This window comes from Urocampus carinirostris, chromosome 11 (genome assembly GCF_059441175.1).
Source record: "Urocampus carinirostris isolate Australia breed hairy pipefish chromosome 11, RoL_Ucar_1.0, whole genome shotgun sequence".
NCBI classification, from domain to species: Eukaryota; Metazoa; Chordata; class Actinopteri; order Syngnathiformes; family Syngnathidae; genus Urocampus; species Urocampus carinirostris.
The window spans coordinates 42,511,015-42,533,618 of NC_142359.1; the positions used below are offsets into that span (position 1 = coordinate 42,511,015).

Below are 22,604 nucleotides of genomic sequence, written 5' to 3' on the forward strand. Positions count from 1 at the left end.
TATTTAACTGTAATTGCTGATCGGAAATTTATGAAGGAAAAACTAAAACAAGTAAAATAAGAACAACAAAACTAAAAACTAAACAAATGAAAAAACAAATGAAATGATAGAAAATGTAAATGTGAAAAAGACCAAAAATAATTAAAAACAATACAACTAAAACAAAACTAAAAACAAAGACTACATTAAAAAAATGCATAAAAAATATATATTTTTTAACATTAACAGGAACAAAAAAGAAATAGAACACTCCAATGAAATAAAAAACAGAATAAAATAAAAAACAAAATAAAATTACAAAAAAATATAAAACCAAAACAGAACAAACAAAAAATACATTGAAAAAAAATCAGATGAAAGCCAAAAAACTAAATGAAAATTCAATAAAATAATAATACGTATTTTTCAATTAAAATAAAAAAACAAAATGAAAAATAAAACAAACTAAAACAAAAAGAAAAAGAAAACTGAAGGAAAATACAAACAATTAAAAAAATCCCCCAAAGAAACAGACCAAAATTTAATTTAAAACGATACAATTAATACACTGAAAATAATATCCTCCCCCCCCAAAAAAAATGAAGAATATCATAATAAAATAAAATGTAAAAAAACAAAAATAAGAACACGTAAAATAAAAATATCCAAAATGAAAAAATAAAAACAAGATTTAAAAATGTAAATCAATAAATCCTCATTCACAGTTAGTGGCAATGAATGAAAGCATCTAAAAGCCGAGACGCCGCACTCAACACACCATAAAGCATTCACGCGGTGATTTACGAAACGGACGTCAAGGGTGACTCACCAGCCTGTTTGTTGTAGATGATGTTTTTGCACAGCAGGTCATTGTGGCACAGGACCACAGGGGAGCCCAAAAAAGACAAGCTCTTCTGAAGCCAAACCAGCTCTTGGCGCAAGCAATGTGGGCTTGGGATCTCCATCTTCAACCTGCCGGGGGTAAGCAAAGGAAGCTCTAACACATTGCGCAAATTGATTTCTACTCCAGTACATGTTTACGTTTTCTTGACAAGGTTAGTCAGCCTGTGTATAGTCTTAGGTTACGTCATACTCTGACAACTGTAGCTGAGAGACGGGCACTGAAAAAGCTGCGGTCAATCATGGACAAGTCATCACATCCACTACACAGCCTCATCTCCAAACGGAAGAGCAGCTTCAGCGACAGACTGCTGTCACAGTCTTGTTCCACGGACAGACTGAGATCATTTCTTCCTCATGCCATGAGGCTCTGGGGGAGTAAAAGCCCACATTAAACCACACCCCCCACATTGCATATTACCCTACGTTTCTAACAGTGTGCATTTTATGTAGCACTATTTAAATACTCTATATCAACACGTTACATTGGGTATTTCTGTATTCTATTTCTTTTATTTTATTATTATTTTATTTTCAACACAAGAATACTGCAGGAATTGTGAATTTCCCTACCGGGATGAATAAAGTATCTATCTATCTATCTATTTATCTATCTACTCAACGTTGTTATTACAAGCAGGCCTTTGAGAATCCTTAGCCGCAAAAAGTGAACACAAACACTTGCTAACTGCATGGAACTAAAAATAGACCAGTAACTATAGACCAGTAACTATAACTAAGATCGGATCAAGAAAAGGCCGAGCTAAGATTTTAACTTGAATATGTACCTACATAAATACATACACACCAAGATCCTTTTTGTAAAAGCATCATGTTTATTCTAGAACTCCATGTATTTATTTGACTAATGAGAACCCCTCAAAAGGGAGTATACGAGAGTAAGAAAAAAATGTGATAACTAATAAATAACTACATATCAATTAAATTTATCTGATCATTACTTTGTCAATGCATTGGATAAAATATTAAATAAATATGTAATAAATGATAAATAAAAACATAAACATTCTCATTTCAGAACAAAACTGAAACACAAAAAAATATTATTAGTAAGTTATTATTTAGTCCACCAAACTTTAGAAAATAAGAAACAAAATGAATTACTTTATTCTAAAGTCACCTGTGTTGGGCCAAGAACATCAACCTAAAACATAGTGTATAAAATATGTGATTATTGTAACTATTATAATTATTGATATCTGACCCATGTAATAAGTATATCCATGAGATTTTGTTGTATTGGACACAAGAGGAGCTATCTATAAAATTTATTTAATAGGGAAGATAAAGGGGTAGGAAAAATAAGCATCTGCTTCTGACTACCATTATTCTGTTGTTGACTCATTGTTTTTGTCCTGTTTTTATTTTTATGTTCGAAATAAAAGTTTGAATTCATTCATTCATTCAAAACATGCTTATTTTAATTGAGACCTTGAGAATATTTTCTTACTACGATCATATGTGTGGAGTGATTTTTTTATATTTTAGAAACCATACCCATTAAGTTTTGTAAATGTTATCCCCTTACCGTTTCTGTAAAATTCACCTGAAATTCCAAACCAAGACATACCCAAAGGTAATTGAATGCTGTTCTTCAACCATTTAGAGAATATGAAGAGTTTGTCTCTCTTTTGAAAAGTCTCTACCGCTAATTGAGGCTACTCCCCCTGATAATGTGAGCTCTCATGTAGCACGCCTTTAAAGGAAGCGGGCGGTGTTGCGCCTATTTCTGAAAAAAATACTCAAACTTACTCCCGTTACCTCTAATTATTATAAGGCGTTTGAGGCTCTCGCCATGCGGTACTCTTTAATGTCAATTTTTGTAGTAACTATTTATCGCACCCAGACATGGGGACTTGAGACTTAGTGACTTGGACTCGAGTCGACTCGAGTCGCTGTTTTTATGACTTGTGACTTGACTTGGACTTGGCAATCTAAGACTCGGGACTTGACTTGTGACTTGACTTGCCCAAGAAAAAAATACTTGGGACTTACTTGGGACTTGAAGGTGAAGACTTGAGACTTACTTGAGACTTGCACATGTGTGACTTGGTCCCATGTCTGATCGCACCCCAGGACCCTACTTTGAATTCTTAGAACTGTAATCTGACCTAGCAACCTATGCAGACAAAATAATAATTGTGGGGGACTTTCACATGAATTTCCCACTCAGTTCACTTACTGTTGCGTTTCAAATAGACACATTTGCCAATTCATAAAGACGTAAACACACAGGACCTGGTTTTGACTCTAGGTTTTTCAACCACAATAGTGTTACCATAAATGTTTTTTTTTCTGATCATTTTTAATTCCATGAGAGTTGCTGGCTAAAGTTGTATTAAAGAAACTAAAGGATTTAGCGACTGCAATATTTGCCTGATGTCACGGACCAGGAACTGAGACGGGACCCAATTGCGTTCGTTTTACTCAGCTTTATTTAGAAGGACAAAAGGGCTTGCACCCACGATCCGGTGATCGGCGGTCACAGGTAGCAGATCACTGGCAATGTCGAGAGCAAGGAAAAAACAGGTCAACGGCCGGGACGGGGGAGCAAAGACGTAAACCGGTTCAGAAAAGAGGTTGGCAACGGGAATCAGACGGAAAACAGGGCAGGATAAAGTCAGGTGTCAAAAGAGTTGGCCTTGCGTGTAGCTAAGGTTCGCAGACGATCTGACGAATGTTGACAGGAAGGCGGGGGTTTAAAAAGGGGTCAGCAGCCAATCAGCGTCCGCGGCTGTTGGCGTTAATGGAGCAGACTCAGGTGCCCCGCATCAGTAATCATGACAGAATACCCCCCCCTCAAGGGACGGCTCCAGAAGTCCAAAAAGAAAAACAAAAAAGTCCTAACACCAAAAAAACAAAAGTAATCCACCGCGTAGGAACACCAAAAAACAAACAAAAAAAAAGTAATCTATCAATGAGTCGTAGCCCCATTAACCGCATCACAGGGGAGCAGCACCAGGAACCCCCCCAAAAAAAGTAATCCACCGGATGACGAACGCCAAAAGAAAAATCCAAATTCCTCCGAACGGACCGATGCCCCATTGTCAGCATCAGGGGCGTGGCAGAAGCAGGATACGGAGGAGACTGAGCGAATCGGCAGTCGTCGCAGCCGGATGTCGCAGCCTGATGTCGCAGACAGGCGTCGAGACCGGTGTTGAGACCGGTTAGGGTAGGTTTAAGGTTAGGGTTACGCGGTTAGGCAAACGGGCGATCAGGGCGGGCAGGCAGATGGTCGTCAAGACCAGCGGGCAAGCAGGCGGACGGGCCATTCAGGCAGGCAGACGGACGGTCCAGGCGACCAGACAGACGATGCGTCAGGCAGGCAAACGGACGATGCGTCAGGCAGGCAGACAAACGATGCGTCAGGCAGGCAGACGGATGATACGTAAGGGCAAGCAGACGGACGATCCAGGCAGGCTGGTGGACGATCAAGGCAGGCCGACGGACGACCCGGGCAAGGAAACGGGCAGGTCGGGCAGGCAGACAGGCGAAACAGGGAAGCAGACGGGCATAGCAGGGCGACGGACTGAAAGGTGGACAGGCGAATCAGGCAAGCAGACAGGAACCTCTGACGGTTCAGGCGTTGTAGGAGTACGCTTGGAGCGGATAGGATGAGAGGCTCTGTGTACGCAGGTCAGGTGGCATTCAGCCCCCCACTCCAGAACTGCCCCCGTCCGCCAGTCGAAGCGAAGGTTGTGCAGAACCAACCACGGGTGTCCCAGGACGAGCGGTTGACCGGGAGAAGAGAGCAGGTGGAAACGTATCCGCTCGCGGTGGTTCCCGGACAGTCACATTTCCACTGGCTCTGTAATTTGCGTTACCGTTCCCAATAGATGCCCGTCCAGAGATTGGGCAGGAACTGGGGTTGGAAGGGAAACAAGATTCAACCCCATTCTCCGGCCTATGGCCGTGTCCAGGATGTTGTCCTCTGCGCCCAAATCCACAAGGGCGGACAGGGACTGGGTGGACCCGGGACTCCGAAGGTGGACCTGGAGCACTGGCCTTCCGGTCTGGGAGATCGGGGTGTGGACTGAACTAAGTCGGACGACTCCAACCGTCCTGAGAACTCCCCCTTTTGACGGGCAGGATGATACCCGATGTCCTTGCCTGCCACAGTACAGACAGAGGCCCTTGGAGAATCGCCGCTGACGCTCTTCTACTGACAGCGACGCACGATCCACTTCCATAGCCTCCTGTGAGACTGTTCGCGGGTAGTTGCTGGAACTCCGAAGTATTGCCACTCCCTTCGGGCGAGCAGGAAGGTGAGTGACTCTGGTGACCATTCACACGGCGTCGTCCCTGGACCCGATGATCAGTCCGAGCCACGTCCAGACTGGTCAGCGGAGAGTGGGACACCAACTTATCCTTAATATAATCTGCCAAGCGGGGGAGGTAGGCGTCCACTAACGCCTCAGAGTTACTCTGGCTCGCTAGGGTCCGAAAGTTGATCGAAAAATCGGCGATCGTGCGCTTTCCCCGCCGAATGTTTATCAGCGATCTCGACGCTTCGTCTGATGAGGATCCCGTGTCGAACACCTTGAGGATCTCCTCGAACACTTTGAGGATCTCCTGGGCCAGGAGATTGAACGAGGAACACGCCGCCGATCCGAGTTCAAATTCAGCCGTTCCCCAGAGTTGAGCACGCTCGGACAGGTGGTTGATGGTAAGGGCCACCTTGGATACCGAGTTTCGGGGTTGCAATTCGAAAATGAGCCGGCAGTTTACGAGGAATGCGCGTACCTGAGCGGGATTGCCACAAAACTTCTCCCGAGCGCCCACTTGCGGCTACGCCGCTTCAATGGCGAACGCGTTCGTGAACGGGGCGGGCAGGGTGTGCGAAGGCAAGGCAGGAGGAGAATTCCCAGGGGGTGGGGCTGATGCGTGAAGCAGACTGGCAAGCACCTCCGGGAGCGCGTCAAGCCATTGTTGCTGGCGCTGAAGCAACTGTTGTTGCTGCCGAACCAGCCGAAGAATGGCGGGCATGTGGCTCGACTTCCGTCGGACCTCCCCCTCAGTCTGACGTGACCGATGCATGGCGGAGGGAGTCTCCGTCTTGCTTCGATCGGTGCTTGTGAGAATGTTCGCTGGGTCCTTTACTGGTCAGATCGTACTGTCACGGACCAGGAACGGAGACGGGACCCAATTGCGTTCGTTTTACTCTTTTTTTTAGAAGGAGGAAAGGGCTTGGATAGAGTCAGGAGTCAAAAGAGCTGGCCTTGCGTGTAGCTAAGGTTCGCAGACAATCTGACGAATGTTGACAGGAAGGCGGGGGTTTAAAAAGGGGTCAGCAGCCCATTAGCGTCCTATGGCTGTTGGCACCAACGGAGCAGACTCAGGTGCCCCGCATCAGTAATCATGACATCAGAGTACAATTTTGAAGGATATTTGTGTTATTTCCTTTATTAGGCTCTCTTGACTCACTCATGAAGGATTTCAATGATACTCTGGCCAGTCTCCTGGATTCCGTGGCGCCCCTATGGCTTAAATAACGACCTAAAAGACGTACGTCTTGGTTTACTGAAAAAACTAGATCACTTAAACAAGACTGCCGAAAATCTAAACAAAAATGGCGCACTACCTGGAGTTTTTGGCTGGTGTTACAGCTTGTTCAAGTATTAAGCAAAACTGATTTTGGAAATGGCAGAGGACACGACGAAATTGTTCTTAAAATGCATCAATTTTTTGAGATAGATTTCCTGCCTGAGACACAACATGGCTGAACGGCGAAATCTCTTGGCGATTTCTACAAAGACTACAGCTAAGCTTCCTCAAGTATAAAGCAGCCCTTGCCTCTGCAAAATCAGCTAATTTTTCAAAGGTGACTGCGGCACAAAAAAATAACCCGAAAATTCTCTTTGCATCACTACAAGGCAACATATCATTCTAGATACTTCTACCCATTCAGCCCATGACTTTATGATCTTCTATAATAAGAAAATTCAACGCATACGAGAAGACCATGTAAATATGTCATATGTCAAAGGTCTGATATGCGACACGGTGGCTGTCCAGGGATTTTTTCTCCGATTTAGTGTTCTGTCACTTGATTATCTTACACAGGTACGGCCAAACCGACTACTTGCCTGTTTGACCCGCTTCCGGGTTCCCTGATTAAAGGTCTTTTGGGTCCTTGGACCTTCAGTTCTTAATATTATGAAAATATCACTCTCCTCAGGTGTTGTTCCAGCGGCTTTTAAGTCCGCTGTTAATAAACTTACATTGAAAAAACCCAACCTTGACCCAGAAAGCTTATGTAATTAAAAACTTTGTCAAACCTACCGTTTCTATCTAAAGTACTTGAAAAAGTTGTGGCACAGAAGCTGAACAATTTTATATCCGAATCTATCCAATCGGGATTCAGGGCTAACCACTCTACTGAGACAGACCTGGTTAAGGTAACCAATGATCTTCTACTGGCAATGGACTCCAGCGCTTCATCACTGTTGTTGCTGCTGGACCTTAGTGCTGCATTTGACATTGCATTTTCCTAGAAGGGCTGGAAAAATTGATTGGTCTCTCAGGAGCCGTCCTCTTATGGTTCAGATCCTTCCTTTTAGATAGGACACAATATGTTAAATATGGTAAAATTACATCTGAGCCCTTTAGTGTTACATATGGCGATCTGCAGGGTTCAGTACTTGGCTCCCTTCTTTTCAGCATTTAAATGCTTCCATTAGGTCATATTATTCGCAAGTACAATATCAGTTTTCGGTGCTACACGGATGACACTCAACTATATATTCAGATGGAGGAATCTGCACCACTAAACTGTGGAAATTTGGAGGCCTGCCTTACGGAGATAAAAAGATGGATGTCATTGAATTTCTTGTGCCTCAACCCTGAAAAGACCGAAATTATAATTATCAGTCCTTCAAAATGCTGTGACTTGTTCTCAAAAACTGCTCTAAATATTGATGAATGTAATATCACCTAGAGCAGGGGTGTCAAACTCAAATTCCCAGTGGGCCAAAATTAAGCAGAGAAGTAAAGTCACAGGCCAAAGCCAATATTTATTGAAAAATTAACTGCAACTGATATGTAATGTTTAACCTTTTAATATGGAAACAAACTTGAGTTTTGCTTAAACACAGAATTTGGAACAATAAAAGACCCATTTATTTAAATAAATACAGTAGTATGTATTTCCCCATATCCTTTCAAGTTCCCTTTTCAAAGCCAACATAACCAAAAATAAGTGTCATTCAATAAAAATCCAACATTTCAACTATTACAGTAGCAAAAGTGCATGAGAAACACACACACACATACATATATATATATTTAAGCTCAGTTTGCTACGCTCTGATTTACTCAGAACATTGGTCTAAAAACCTTGCATCTTTTCTTAGATGCAAGTTTGTCAAAGTCTGGAGTCAGGCTCTGAGCTGTGGAAAAGCCTCAGGATGAAGGTGCTTATCAGTGAGTCGACATCTGTGAGGTGTTTTGATCACATTCATCATAGAGAACAGTTGCTAACATAGATATGTGCTGCCGAACATCGAGAACATCTGAGCAGCCTGGGTACGTAATTGAGGCATTGTGTTGAGGAGAAAACATGGAAACTGAACACTTTATTATGAGTTTTTCATGTAGATTAATGGAAAGCTCACACACGTGCTCAGCCATGGCATTTCTGCTCAAGCTCACATTTAAAAATTCTTGCTTCTATCTGGGCACACGATATCGCAAACTTTGACTATGCACTTTTTGACAAACTCCCTCGTTGAAGGGCCGGGCTGATTTTGCAATCTCTGCTGCCACAATAAAGCTGGCCTTAACAGAATTGACTTTTTGCATTTGCTTTTGTGAACAAGGTCTGCCTGCAATTTAGACTTTTTTTCATTTCTTCCACCGTTTGCAGCTTCTGCTTTAGGTCCAGGTCCTTGTACTTTGTAATGTTTTGTTTCATAGTGTCTCTTTATGTTATACTCTTTTATTACAGCCACGCCAGCTCAGCACACAATACAAACAGGTTTGTCATCTATAGTAGTGAACAAATAACTGCCCTCCCGCCTGACCTGTAAGGTCCTGTTGTCTATCTTTCTTTTGGTAATTTTTGTGGAGGGTGAAAATATGAATTTGTCCAATGCGGCCAGGACATGGATGAATTACTGTGAACGGAAGTAAGGAGCACTTGCTGGGTTTACTGTGCGCAAAATACTAGCAAAGCTTTGTGGGATTTGTAGTATTAGTGGCACAGTATATCCCACGGGCCAGCTCTAATGCACATTTGATATGATCTCGCGGGCAACTTATAATCACACTGCGGGCCAAATCTGGCCCGCGGGTCTGAGTTTAACACGTATGACCTACAGTGACTCAGTCAAAAATTTAGGATTCACATTTGACCCCAATCTGTCCTTTCAAACACACGTTAAGAATATCACTAGATCAGTTTTTTTCTACCTGCGCAACATGATGAAAATCGCCATATGCTTATAATTCATGTGTTACCTCCCGCCTTGATTACCGAAGTCCAAAATCAAAAGCCTTCAGCTGGTTCAAAATGCTGCAGGAAGGCTTTTAACTAAGACAAGAAAGTTTGATCATATTACCCCGATTTTAGCTAACCGGCATTTGATCACTGTTAGCTTAAGATGTGAAATCATGCATGGACTTGCTTCCTCACATCTTTTAGATTTAATTTCCCCCTTTGTTTCGGTCTGAAAATGCTGGTCTACTAGTGATCCCAAGAGCCAAGAAGAGATCCCCAGGTTCCAGAGCATTCTCCATTCAGGCTCCAGTGCTGTGGAATGCTCTTCCCCCTGAGATTCGATCTGCAACCTCGGTGGAACTGTTTAAATCTAGGCTTAAAACACACGTATAGTCTATATCTAATAAATGACCGATATTTCATGTTGACAATATCTGTGTAGTATTTGTTATTGCAACATTCGTTGTAGCCTGGTCGTCCTGGACGGGGGATTACCTCATGTATGGTCCCTTCAAAGTTTCTTCATTTTCCTCATGTTGAAATATTTGAGTTCTTCTTTGCCCTCATGTAGGTTTTCGATCAGGGGATGGTGTAATAATAGTATGTAGTTTGCAATAATCTGTGGTCTGTGCAGCCCTTTGAGACTCTTTGTAATTAAGGCTATACAAATAAACTGACTATAGCTTGAAACCTTACCTTGTCGGATTTGATCACGATCTGAAAAATGAAACATTATATTTTACACATTTTTATAATTGCAGTTCTAGTTCCAAAAGGGGGCATCTGGAACCGACCAGTTCACAGCCCTTGAAACTTAATTTTTTTGTATTTTACTTTGGCCAATTTTAAGACATTGTGTGAGAGTCTTTAAATGCTTGAGTTCTCTTTCTAAATCTAAATCCCTGATGGTGCACATAACAATGGTGCAAAAAAAAAAATCCTAATTGGCTTTGCACACATTTACCTTCGACCCTGATTTGAATACACACCGTACATGTGTATATTTGCGTTTGATTGCTAACGAATGTCTCAATCCACATTTGATCCTGTCACTATAAACTAAAGATTTTTGAATATGAATTGGTCATGACCAGTGTTCCCTCTAAGCTGCGTGCGTGCGCAATCGTGCACTGCCTGCACATTCTCAGCGCACAAGAAAATCTATCCAGCGCAATGTTCCCTCTAAGCTGCGCGCATGAGTTTTTAAAGTTTTTTGAGAACCGGCTTCTTCGGCTCGGCTCACTAAAAGGAACCGGCTCTTTCGGGTCCTAAACGGCTCTTCAGGTTGTTTTCATCCCTATATGACCAAATATTATGTGAAATTATGCACAAAATGACTTAAAGGAAGGGGGAATAGAACAAAAATGAAAAAAATACCAAAATGAAAAAGTAGTGTAAAGCTGAGAAAAAAAACAAAAGGAAGAGAAAAAAGAAGGAAAAATTCTGAAAAAAAGAAAATAAAGAAACAAAGGAAAAAAGTAACTAGAAAACAAAAAGAAAAAGTAACAGCTAAGAAAAAATAAACACAATGAGATTTTTTAAAAAGGGATTAAAAAAATGAAAAAAAAACCCAGGGAAAGAGAAGAAAAAGTTTGTGTTGCATTCAAATAATTTCCCATTATACCAAGTCAATCTTGTTGCCAACATTGTACTTCCACTAAAAAAATGTGATTAAATACAGTTCTGTATCGTGCAACTGACTAAATAAGCCCCCCCAAAATGTTAGTAGTATGCGACAAAAGATACCAGGAAAAAAAGAAATGAAAATCTTGTGAAAGAATTGTTGTAAAAACAAATGACGTTTGTAGGCCGTACAACCTTTGCAATAATACATTAGTCAATTCATTCAAAAGTGAAAAAAAAAATGTGCATTGCCGGAAACTCAGCAAAATGTAACTTGATGTCAAGTTTTGGACATGTTTTATCATGATTTAGTTGCCACACTTGGGATTGCCGTTGCTCACTGTTGTTTCAAGCGTTGCTTACAGACTTTGTGTGAACGCTCAGACCCGTGGAAAATTAGAGGGAACATTGGTCATGACGTAATTTTCAATACAGGCCCGCAAACGTTGTCACAGGCAAAGGACCGTGAAAAAAAAAAGCAATTGGTCAAAAATGGTGTCAATCAAAATGTCATAGGCCAATGGCTATACTGGTAGTCATCTGACGAGCCTGTTTATTTTCAAAGGGACGTTGTGAACTCAACAGACTAATACAACAGAGCTTGGTAAATATTGCAGGAATGCCATCTTTATCGGTCTGCATTATTGTGTGTTTTGGAGTAAATATTTCACACGATTTGATTCACTGGACTTTTATGAATGTAACCACACCATATTGGCCAGGAATTGTATTATGAGGTGACTCCCAAGAAACGTTATAGGTGGGCAATACACATTTTATACTTTTCAGGTGGACAAGTTTGTTTACCAACATTCTGACGGCCTGCTGTTAAGGAGTTGGTTCTTCTATTATGAAAAGTTTTTCCTCAGTCATCTTTCCTATCAACCTTGACTTGACCTTTTTCCCCCCGTTTGGATTTTTCACAATTTTTTTAATCAATGAAGTTGGTCACAAACCCCCCAATTCCAACCCCTAATGCCGAGCGCCAAGCAGGAAGGCAATGGGTATTGATGTTGTAAATCTTATGTACATATGACTCCGCCAAAATTCGAACCTGTGACCTCTAAGTCTCAGGGCAAGTTCTCAATCCTAAGGCCACTGAGCTGGTCCAACTTGACCTTTTTTTGTGCTTTTTCTGCGGGAGTGCTTTGTCAGTGAAATGGGTACGTACTTGCGGATGTTTTGACACACATGTTTATGACTAGTATCTGTGTCATTGATACGTCAACAGATAATTTGTTGAAAATTGTGGCTTTAAATACGATGACCTTGGTCTCTGCTTATTTCTCTATTTTATAACATTTATGATAGCGTATCAAAATAATTTGGGTTCATTATATTCATGTTTAAACAATTATTTTCTGCATCATTTCCGTACCAAATGTCAACTGAGAATGCCAAATAAAAAGCCACAATCAAACTCCTTTTGCATTTGAAATACAAAATCCTAACAGTCATTTGTTCTTTTTTAAATTTGGAGAAAATGGCCGTAGCATGCGAGTATCACTGAGAAGATACGACTCACCTTGCGTTTTTCTCCAGGTCCGTGAAGTATCTTGGGATGAGGGAGTAGTACGTGCCCATCTTCAGCCACAGGTCTGACTGGGGCACCCAGCCATTATACGGCGTGATATTTGGCAAGCTGTCGAGCAATTAGCCTGGCCAAGGAGACAAAACGATTAACTATAACCGTTATGTGACTTTTATTGTTATTATTGTTAATATTATCTGTATCAAAAAAAATGGTGAGCAGAAGCCTTAAACAGTCAATAGAATGGTCAAGCTAATAATTAAGCTCAGTATTATTATTAATCATATGACTATTCTTATTGTTGAACATTATTATTGTTATCAGTGATGTCACCAATATATTATGCAAATTAATTACAATCTAGATTCATGTTTATAAATAAAACAATGAGGTGAATAAATATGTTGGTGATGATGGTGAAAACTAAACACAAACTAAATAAATGGAGATACAAACACAAGAGATAACATTTAGCAAGAACACAAAACACACATATCTGCACAACTCGTAGTTAGGGCAGAAAAGTGGGAGCTTTGATGCTGGAAGCATTAAGCTCCTACGTCCAGTATTTTTAATGCACAGATCAGGACACTTTGCAATGGGTGGTCCTGCTGCTTTGAGGCAGCCTGCCTCTAGCAGCAAGACAAAAATACTTGTATGATGGACAACACACACCAAGAAGTTGTCACGATGAGCAACAATGAGAATCACTGTTATTATAATGGATACATTTATTATAGAGGTAGAGCGCTCGTCTTGGGATCAAAAGATCGCAGGTTCGATTCCCGGCTCCTCCGTGTTATATGTCGAAGTGTCCTTGGGCAAGACACTGAATCCCTAATGCCCTCAATAAGCAGGTCGGCGCCTTGCATGGCTGCATGGCCGCTATCGGTGTGTGAGTGTGAGTGAATGGGTAAGTGTGAGGCACATTGTAAAGCGCTTTGGGAGGTCTTCATTGACTTGAAAAGCGCTATATAAATGCAGACCATAAAATGCAGACCATTTAGAGTATGCTGAAAATTCATGGAGACGGCATAGATCAGGGGTGGCCAACCATTCAGCGATTAAGAGCCAATTTTTCATCTGTTAATACAAAGAGCCACATCATAGTTGTCGACGGGGGTGAGTCAATTGTTTTTTTCTTTGTTACCAAAAAGCCACATTATGCACATGGGTACTCAAAGGGAATCTTTTAATCATGTATGCACGCATATAAAGATCTCTAGTCGGCTAGATCTGATAAAGATAACCACATCAACATGATATCAATAATTTTCAACAGTTAACATTGTAAGCATTATTCTACACACACAAACTGTCAGTTTAAGGAAAACATCTTTCTCTTACCATGCTGCTTAGTGAGACTTCTGGCAATCCTCATCTTGAACAATCCTCTTCAAATCTGGGTTATATCTGCTACTGCTACTCTAAGCAATTCTATTAAATGAGTGTCAGTCAGAAGAGATTGATTGTTTGATTTCACATGTTTCAGGGCGGGAAGCAGACTCACAGACATACGTTGACCCAACCATAACAGTATCTTAAGCGCAGCTTGTTTGATGTTGGGGTATTTTTTAATTGGCTTACTTTCCCAGAATTCACTCAGGTTTCCTCCCACATTCCAAAAAACATGCATGTTTGGCTAATTGGCCGGTCCAAATTGTCCCTAGGTGTGAATGAGCGAGTTTATTGTCTGTCCCTGTCTGCCCTGCGACTGGCTGGCAACCAGTTCAGGGTGTCCCCTGTCCACTGCCCGGAGATAGCTGGGACGGGCTCCAGCACCCCCGCGAACCTACTGAGAATAAGCGGTGCAAATAATGGATGGATGGATTTAAAGGTCTTTCTGCTTACATTTTTATGACACTTATATGGAGATTTCACTTTAAGATTTCATATCTATCTACATCTAATCGAAACTTCCTTATAAATCCCAATTTGTGCGGGTGTTTTTATGTGACTTATAGGCTTTGCAAAAACTGAACTGACTTTCCTGAAAATTTACACAGTTGTACTTTAGGATTTAGCGAGTGTCTGTAGCTAAAGTTTGTCTCAAAATAAGCTTCTTTAAACTTCTACATAGACACCCAGGAGCAACTTTTCTTTATTTTGTATTTATCATATTGTCTTACCGCGAAAGTGCGGACTATCTAAAGCCTCCAAGTGGTACAAAAACCTTCAGTCAAAACATAAAAACATTGATAATAATAATTTAGTAATAATAATAAGAATTGAATAATAATAACCCTAACCCGATTAAATGATTTAATAAAAATTTAGCTTATGAATGACTTATATTTCATGTTGACAAGATATGAGTGTTTTTTGTCAATGCCCCCATTGCAACCTGTTCATCCCTTTTATTTTATTGTTATCTATATTATACTTTATTTTATTGTATTTTATGTTTTGTAATGCAACATCCACTGCAGCCTTGTCATCCATTACTTTTATTTTAAGTAAGTTAAAGGGGTGCATTGCAAGTGACGCCTGGCATTGGCGCCATCCAGTGGGCATAATTAAAACTGCAAGTCATTGTTTGACACGATAAAGCGCATTGTTGTCTATGGCTTCTCCAAGCATTGTTTCGCAGGTCACATCAAATGATGTGGCGGGCCACAAGTGGCTTAGAAAGTCCTCCGAAGTAGGTCAAGTGCAATGTTCTCCCTAAGCTGAGCGCATGCACAATTGCGCACTGCCCAGAACTCCTATGCGCACAAGAAAATATATCTAGTCCATAAAGATCAGAGCTTGAAAGTGCAAAATCAATTCACTAACAAATTCGACCAAAAATTCCAGTGCATGCAGGTAAAATCAATGCATGTTCCCTCTGCTGTGTGTTTAGAACATGGGTGGGCAAACCTTTTGTTTGGAGGGCTGCAACGGGTTTAAAGAATTGGCAGAAGTGCCATGCCAGGAGGGAAAAATAAATTGATTAGATTTTTTTTGTATCTGTTAAAACAATCTGATACAGTGAAACCTCGGTTTTCGAACGCCTCTTAGTTCGAACAAATTGGAGTCCGACCAAAAATTTCGAGAATTTCTTGCTTCGCTGTTCGGTCAAAAAATCGGAGTTCGAACGCCGGTAATGTGTGAGTGTGTACGCTAGGGTGCGATGCTGAGCGGCGTACGGGTGTTTTAGCCCCTTATTATGCCTCCGGAGAAAGTCAGTGCAAGCAGCAAAGTTGCTACAGGTGAAAAAAGAAAAGTAGTGCGTACAACTATTGCTGATCTTGCCTGCGCCTTCTGCTGACCACCGCAAAGGTAAGAAATCCTATTCATAATTATTTTCTTTATGCTTTTTTTTTATTTTTACACGTTCATTTTAGCGTAATCTTTCGTACAGATTACGATAACGCAAACGTACGATTAGCCTGGGTTAGCTTTATGTTAAACATTCAAGGTAAACATTCAGAGTGTTGGAACGGAGCCCAACATTGAGGTTGTTGGCACGGAGCCCCCTTTCCAATGAACCGCTCACAAATTGTTGAGGAGACCCGGGTGCTAAATGACTTGTAAACGAGCTGATTATTTTATTTTTACACGTTCATGTTAGCGCAATCTTTCGTACGGAAGATTACAATAACACGAACATACGATTAGCCTGGGTTAGCTTTAAGTTTACGTTAAACATTCAAGGTAAACATTCTGGGTGTTGGAACGGATTAAAACGATTTACATTATTTTTAATGCGAAAAATGATTTCGGTGATCGAACAAATCGGTTTTTGAACAGGGTTCTGGAACGGATTATGGTAGAGAACCGAGGTTCCACTGTGCCTCAGCAATACCTGTGCAAAAAAGATAATGCAGACCTATCCAATTTTTTTATCTTGTCGTTGTCATTACGAAAAGGGAGCTCTCTTCTGCACGAAAGATTACGCTAAAATGAACGTGTAAAAATTTTAAAAAAAGGATAAAGAAAATAATTATGAATAGGATTTCTTACCTTTGCGGTGGTCAACAGAGGGCGCAGGCAAGATCAGCAATAGTCGTACGCACTACTTTTCTTTTTTCACCTGTAGCAACTTTGCTGCTTGCACTGACTTTCTTCGGAGGCATAATAAGGGGCTAAAACACCCGTACGCCGCTCAGCATCGCACCCTAGCGTACACACTCACGCATTACCAGCGTTCCAACTCCGATTTTTTGACCGAACAGCGGAGCAAGAATTTCTCGAAATTTTTGGTCGGACTCCAAATTGTCCGAACTGAGAGGCGTTCGAAAACCGAGGTTCTAATGTATCAAATTGTATTAACATATACAAAAAAAATCGAATCCATTTATTTTTCCCTCCTGGCATGGCACTTCTGCCAATTCTTTTCACCCGTTGCAGCCCTCCAACAAAAGGTTTGCCCAACCATGTTCTAAACACATTTCTAAATGTCCCTTCTGAACCTTAAACGGAAATTTACTGGAGATTGTCCAGGCTCTTTGGAACCCTAATTAAAACAGACTGCCTGTTTATTACTTATTAACAAAGCCCACGTCCTCTTCATGAAAACATAAAGATAAGCTTCGGAGAAACTATCTGTCACTCTTTCCTTTATTTATTTTAGTCAGTCGAAGTAGTCCTCTATATCCACGTTGGGGTTGAGAAGATCCTCCCCGTACGGTGTCAGATCCATCCGGTTCAAGATCAAGTTCTCAAAGGTCTCCTCTAATTCGGTTTCCCCAATTAGCACGGCTCCAACCATCCTGCCGCCTTGAAGAACCACCTAAAAGCAAAAAAATAAACATATGAAATAAACTCTCAGGATTAACTTTACAGCTTGAAATAAGATATATTTGGACCCCTCTTTAGAGCATTTTTGCTACTGTATGACATCAGCGACAGATTATTTTGCGTGCCAAAACCATATATGAAATTCAAACTTCACTGTGTTTGTGAGTATGTGTCTGAGATGCCTGTCTGCTATAGGTCCAAATCATATAAAATGCTTCTTGGTGCCACAACATAATGAGTATGTCGATATGCTTTGTACTGTATTCATTCACTATGGTTGGTGCTAAAGGGGGAAGCAAAACTTGATAACCAAAACAAGCATGTAATTATTAAAAAAAAATACAAAGAAGGCACATGAATCACTGCCTTCGCTAAGGAATATGGCAATAACCAGTTGATTGTCGGGACTATAACTAAAAATATGGAGGCGATTACAGCAAAAATCTTCTGAGAAAATTACAAGCCCTGCAAGTGGAAGTTTTTAAATCAGTCTCGTATTTAATCCACCATGCCATTATCCCTCACCCCCTTCTTTATCCACCTGCTACTCTGCTGTGCCAGCTCAAGTTACCTCACACCAAAAGTCCAGTAAATTTCATGTTTCCTTTACATCAGGGGTCTCAAACTTGCAGCCTGGGGTCCCAGAGGTCTTCTGGCAGCCGCTTGTTGACTGAGGAATGAGGAACAAAACCTAAGGGGAAGCAGCATTCATCCACTTTGGTCCTCACCAATGGAATAGTCTGACAGAGGACATCAGGTCTGCAGGGACCCTGGCAATTTTTAAGAAGAGGCTCACGACCCACTTTCCTAATATGCCTTTTAATTGATCATTTTTATTTTTGATCTGTTTAACTGCTAATCTTTTACTGTAAAATACTCTACTTTTATTTCATACTTAGTTTTTTTCTGTAGTTGTTCTTATGTATTTTTATCATCTATTTTTATATTTCAGTGTTTCCTCATATGGGGGTATCACATTGGTAGGGTGTGGTTCAGTGGCTGAAAATTCCGAGGCCTTTTGCTCCCTATCAGTGTGGATTGCCATCTTCATATTTTATCTCTATCACTACTTATTTTGTTTTTACTTTACTTTAAACGGGGTGGCACGGCAGTTGAGTGATAAGAGCATTCGCGGCACAGTTCTGAGGTCATTTGTTCAAATTCAGCTACCAGCCTTCCTCTGCAGAGTTTGCATGTTCTCCCCGTGCTTGTGCACGTTTCCTGCACGAACTCCGGTTCCCTTCCACATTCCAAAAACTTGCATGTCAGGTTATTTAGCCGGTCAAAATTGTTCCAGGTGTGAAAGAGCGAGTTAGTTGTCTCAGTGTATCCTGCGACTGGCAGGCATCCAATTCAAGGTGTACTCCTGCCCAATTCCCGAAGATAGCTGGGATGTGCTCCAGCAGCCCCGCGACCCTACTGAGGATAAGCGGTGCAGATAATGATGGAGTGATTTTAACCATTGTTTGTGTATGTGTTTAAGGTGTTTTGGGTTGTTGGGGGAGAGCAGGGGGTTTTGCGGGATTTTAATGTTTTGTATGCTAAATGCTTTTTTGCCTCAAGAGTGATTTATTTTGCCACCCCCAGGATGATAGTTTAACATGAAAGCTAAAGGGACAGTGTGTATTATTTTCCAAATAGATGGCGTTGTATTCGGTTGTACCGAAAATTAGAACTAAAAGCACAACGAAAGAGGACAAATATAAAGACTCAAAGTGACAAAATTGGACCTTATTACTTTGAAAAAGAAGAGTATTGCGAGAATAAAAAGGAAAAGAAAAAAAATGAAAAAGAAAAAAGACAAGAAAAAAAACAGAAAAGTGAGTCAAAAAATGCAACTCAAGTTAAAAAGCTAAGAAAAATGAAAAAAAAAGATAATAGAGAGAAAATTGCATTCTTGTTTTGTCTCTTTCCTCTTTAATTCCTTTATTTTTCTCAATTTTCATTTGTTTTGCCTTCGCCCCCTACTTTTGATTTTGTTCCAGCTTTAACTTATTTGACTGTTTTTCTTATTTACTCTTCCCCATATCTTGATCTTGATTTTTACATCTAGTGAACAAACATGAAACTGTCCCTTTAAGCACAGCGGAATGTTTTTATCAGTGCTGATTTTGCAGAAACCCCATTAGGCCCTCCCTCACCTGGATCTCAACTCAACTGATTTTGAGACCCCTACCTGTGTATTCATTTATAATCATTTATATTCATTTATCTTACCCTCAACATTCCGATGGCCCACGGGTTAGCCAGTGGTCTTTTAATAAACAAATACGTGTTTGTACGATGAGACCGGTCACTGAAATACGTCATGCCACATATCATTGGAAAGCTAAAACTTTTGAAATTTCAGAAATGACCATTTCAAAATATACAACGAAGCAACACGATCAGTCTGAAACAAGATACCCAAAAACTATAAAGCCGAAGTAACTCACCATTACGTTCCTTGGCCGTCTTCAAATTATTTGAATGTCTGCTAAAATGGCTTGGTAACATAAAGGGCATCACATAGAATACAACTGTGTAAAATATTTACTCCAAAACACACAAAATTGCAGACAGATAAATAAAAATCCGCCTGCTAACATTTCTGCTACGATGGATGTTGCTTTTTGATATTTGTTGGTTTCGCTCCAAAACTCCCTTTGAAAACAAACTCAAATTGATGTTCGATATGGTAGTGAACCCTCCCATTTCAATTGACACCTTTCTCGGCCATTAGAAGGTATTAAATTTAGCATATAATTTGCTTTGGGTACTTCTTAAACTGGAATTTTAGGTGAAGGGTACATAAACATCAAGGGGGCTAAAAATATACTAATTTATTACTCATATTTATTATTTTGTTATTTAAATGAATTACCTAACAATTACCATAAGTTTCTATCCTCCACTGTACAGCAATTTTATTTAGTCATTCCCACCTCAGATTGGAATCATGTCGTACCCTGGGGGGTCTACTGTGTACAAAATGAGTCAATCCGATTTAGGTTGGCAGAAAATTCCAATTGTGTGAAAAAAATTCACCTTGACATACTCCTGGCCTTTGGTGTAGCGCAGCAGCAGCTCATAGTCCGATCCAAGATCCTGCGCATTGAACTTTCCCAGTAAAACCACCTACAAAAAAAAGATCATTTTATTAATCGATTGGGTGAACAGAAAAATCTGTGACATTGAAGAGTACTAGAGTTGATGACTAACCGGACAGCAGAGGTTGAAAACTATTCGAACCTAGCTGCTTATACCTTATTTATTGGTATACACGAAACAAAAACGGAATAAGAAAAAATAAATCAGGAAACTTTTTAATTTCAATGCGGCCTGGTGCCAAACAACACACAGACCGGGTACCAATCCACAGCCTGTGTACCATCACATACTTTTTAATGTTATTTTTGGGAAGGGGCGAATTTGTTTTTTTTTTCACTAATTTATTTCGCCAGACATTCTGACGTTACCTATATTTCATGTTGATGATGTCTGTGTATTGTCTGTACAGCCCTTTAAGTCTTCTTGTGATTAAGGGCTATACAAATAAACATGACTGAACTAGACTTGACATAGTGCTTAGACTAGGAATGTAATCCCTTAAGGTTGCCTAAAATCCCAATCTAAGACATACCAAGATTAATAAAATGCGGTTCTCTAACCATTTGCAGAATATGGACAATGCTGTTCTCTTTTGAAAGGTAACACTCTTGTGTCAAACTGAAATTGTCATGAAACGAATCGGGTGGCAGGAAGGAGGAACTCATTTGCGTAGACGTCCTCACACTTTAACTGAACAAAAACAAAACAAAACGGGTCAAACACAAGCAAAACTACAAACTAGGCATGTCCAGAATTAAACAGAACTTGCAGGAGTTTCTCAAAATGTTACACTGATGTGCAACAAAATCCAACAAGCACAACAAGTATAACCAAGCATAAACACGTTTTCAAAAACGATCTGGCAAAGTGCAGTTTAAAAGAGCCAGTTTAAGTACCCACAGGAGTAATCAGAAAATGCGAGTCAGCCGGTGTCAAGGGGCGGTACCAGCTGGGCGCCATGGCAACTGTCCAGAACCTGACAGAACCCCCCCTTCAAGGGACAGCCCTTGAGGTCCCAAAAACAGCCAAATACCTCGCCCCCCAAAATTGTTCGACGCTCCCGAAGAGGGCAACCCCACTCCTTCCCCCCAAAACGCAGGAACGGGGAGAGGCAGGGGCGGCAGGCGGACGAATCGAAGCGGCGAGCAGACGAGTCGGACTCAGACGGGTTGGGCGTTGCAGGAGAGTCGAACGGGCGAGTCGAAGAGTCGGAATGGCAGGCAGATGAATTGGAGTGGCGAGGAGACGAGTCCGACCGGCGGGTTGAAGAATCAGACCGGCGGACGGGTGAATCAGGCAAGCAGGCGGGAATCACAGACAGATCGGGGATTGCAGGAGAGTCGAACGGGCGAGTCGAAGAGTCGGAATGGCAGGCAGACGAATCGGATTGGCGAGCAGACAAATCAGACATGCGGACAGGTGAATCAGGCAGGCGGACAGGTCGACAAACAGGCATGGCATGCGGACATCGGGACAGGCGGACGTCGAGACAGGCGGAAGGACGAACCTCGAGACCGGTGGGAAGGCAGACGGACGGGCGGACGTCAAGACAGGCGGAAGGACGGAACAAGAGACCGGTGGGAAGGCAGGCGGACGGACGGACGGACGGACGTAGAGACAGGATGGCGTTGAGGTTGACGGGGACCTCAGACAGCTCGGCGCCAAGTCTTTCCGGAAACCCCATTCGAGGCGCAGCAATTGCCACGACGGGCGGGGCCGTGGTTGGAGTGGGCAGGAAAGGTGACGACGCTGCCGGAGAAGGAGCCCCGGGAGGCGGGGCCGTTGCCGATGGGAGCTCATTCAGCTGACGCGACATGAACTCAGTCCGCTAAGCTAATTGCTCTATCTGGCGTTGTATGCTCTGTTGAGCTTGCTCGACCTGCAGCTGAAGGGCGGCGACCTCACTGGGCGATCGCCAAACAGCGCCCTTCCGTCTGATCCAACTGCTGGAGAGCGTAGGGAGTCTCCAGCTTTCCCCAATTTGTGTTGGGATTGTTCACTGAGTTCGCATCATTTGGCCAGATCGTTCAGTCTTGAAACAACTGTGTATTTTATTTTGGCTAATTTGTTTTTGACATTCTAAAAGAGTTCTAAAGTTTTGACTTTTTTTTCCGCATCATATCACTTTGAGCACCTTTGCGGGTAAAAATGGTGCGTAAAAATCACAAGTGGCGTTACGCATGTTTATTTTAGCTCTAATTTGAATACATTCCGTATATCTGCCATTTTGTTCCTTTCTTTAGAATTTAATCTGCAAAACCAATGTGTTAATCATCACTTGATCCGGTTACGACTGACAAA

The 22,604-nt window shown here is 41.4% G+C and overlaps 2 protein-coding genes across 5 annotated transcripts in view; both read right to left on the reverse strand.

The window, feature by feature from the left end:
• The window catches only part of etnk1 (ethanolamine kinase 1), a 34,235-nt gene extending 18,843 nt beyond the window's left edge, over positions 1 to 15,392 (reverse strand). Inside the window, exons 1-3 of one of the 2 annotated variants that reach the window (XM_088347589.1) lie at positions 13,839 to 15,392; positions 12,486 to 12,618; positions 809 to 951 (exon numbers count right to left, since the gene is read on the reverse strand). In XM_088347589.1, the coding sequence (XP_088203715.1) occupies positions 809 to 951; positions 12,486 to 12,544 (202 nt within the window). In that variant the 5' untranslated portion in view covers positions 12,545 to 12,618; positions 13,839 to 15,392. Of the gene's footprint in view, positions 1 to 808; positions 952 to 12,485 lie in introns of both variants that reach the window. The other variant, XM_088347590.1, reaches the window with a different exon arrangement.
• Positions 15,393 to 17,004: 1,612 nt separating this feature from the next.
• pyroxd1 (pyridine nucleotide-disulphide oxidoreductase domain 1) overlaps positions 17,005 to 22,604 on the reverse strand; it is a 40,845-nt gene continuing 35,245 nt past the window's right edge. For all 3 annotated transcript variants that reach the window (XM_088348153.1, XM_088348151.1, XM_088348152.1), the window contains 2 exons: positions 20,241 to 20,330; positions 17,005 to 17,205 (listed from right to left, as the gene is read on the reverse strand). In XM_088348153.1, the coding sequence (XP_088204279.1) occupies positions 17,047 to 17,205; positions 20,241 to 20,330 (249 nt within the window). In that variant the 3' untranslated portion in view covers positions 17,005 to 17,046. The remainder of the gene's footprint in view (positions 17,206 to 20,240; positions 20,331 to 22,604) is intronic.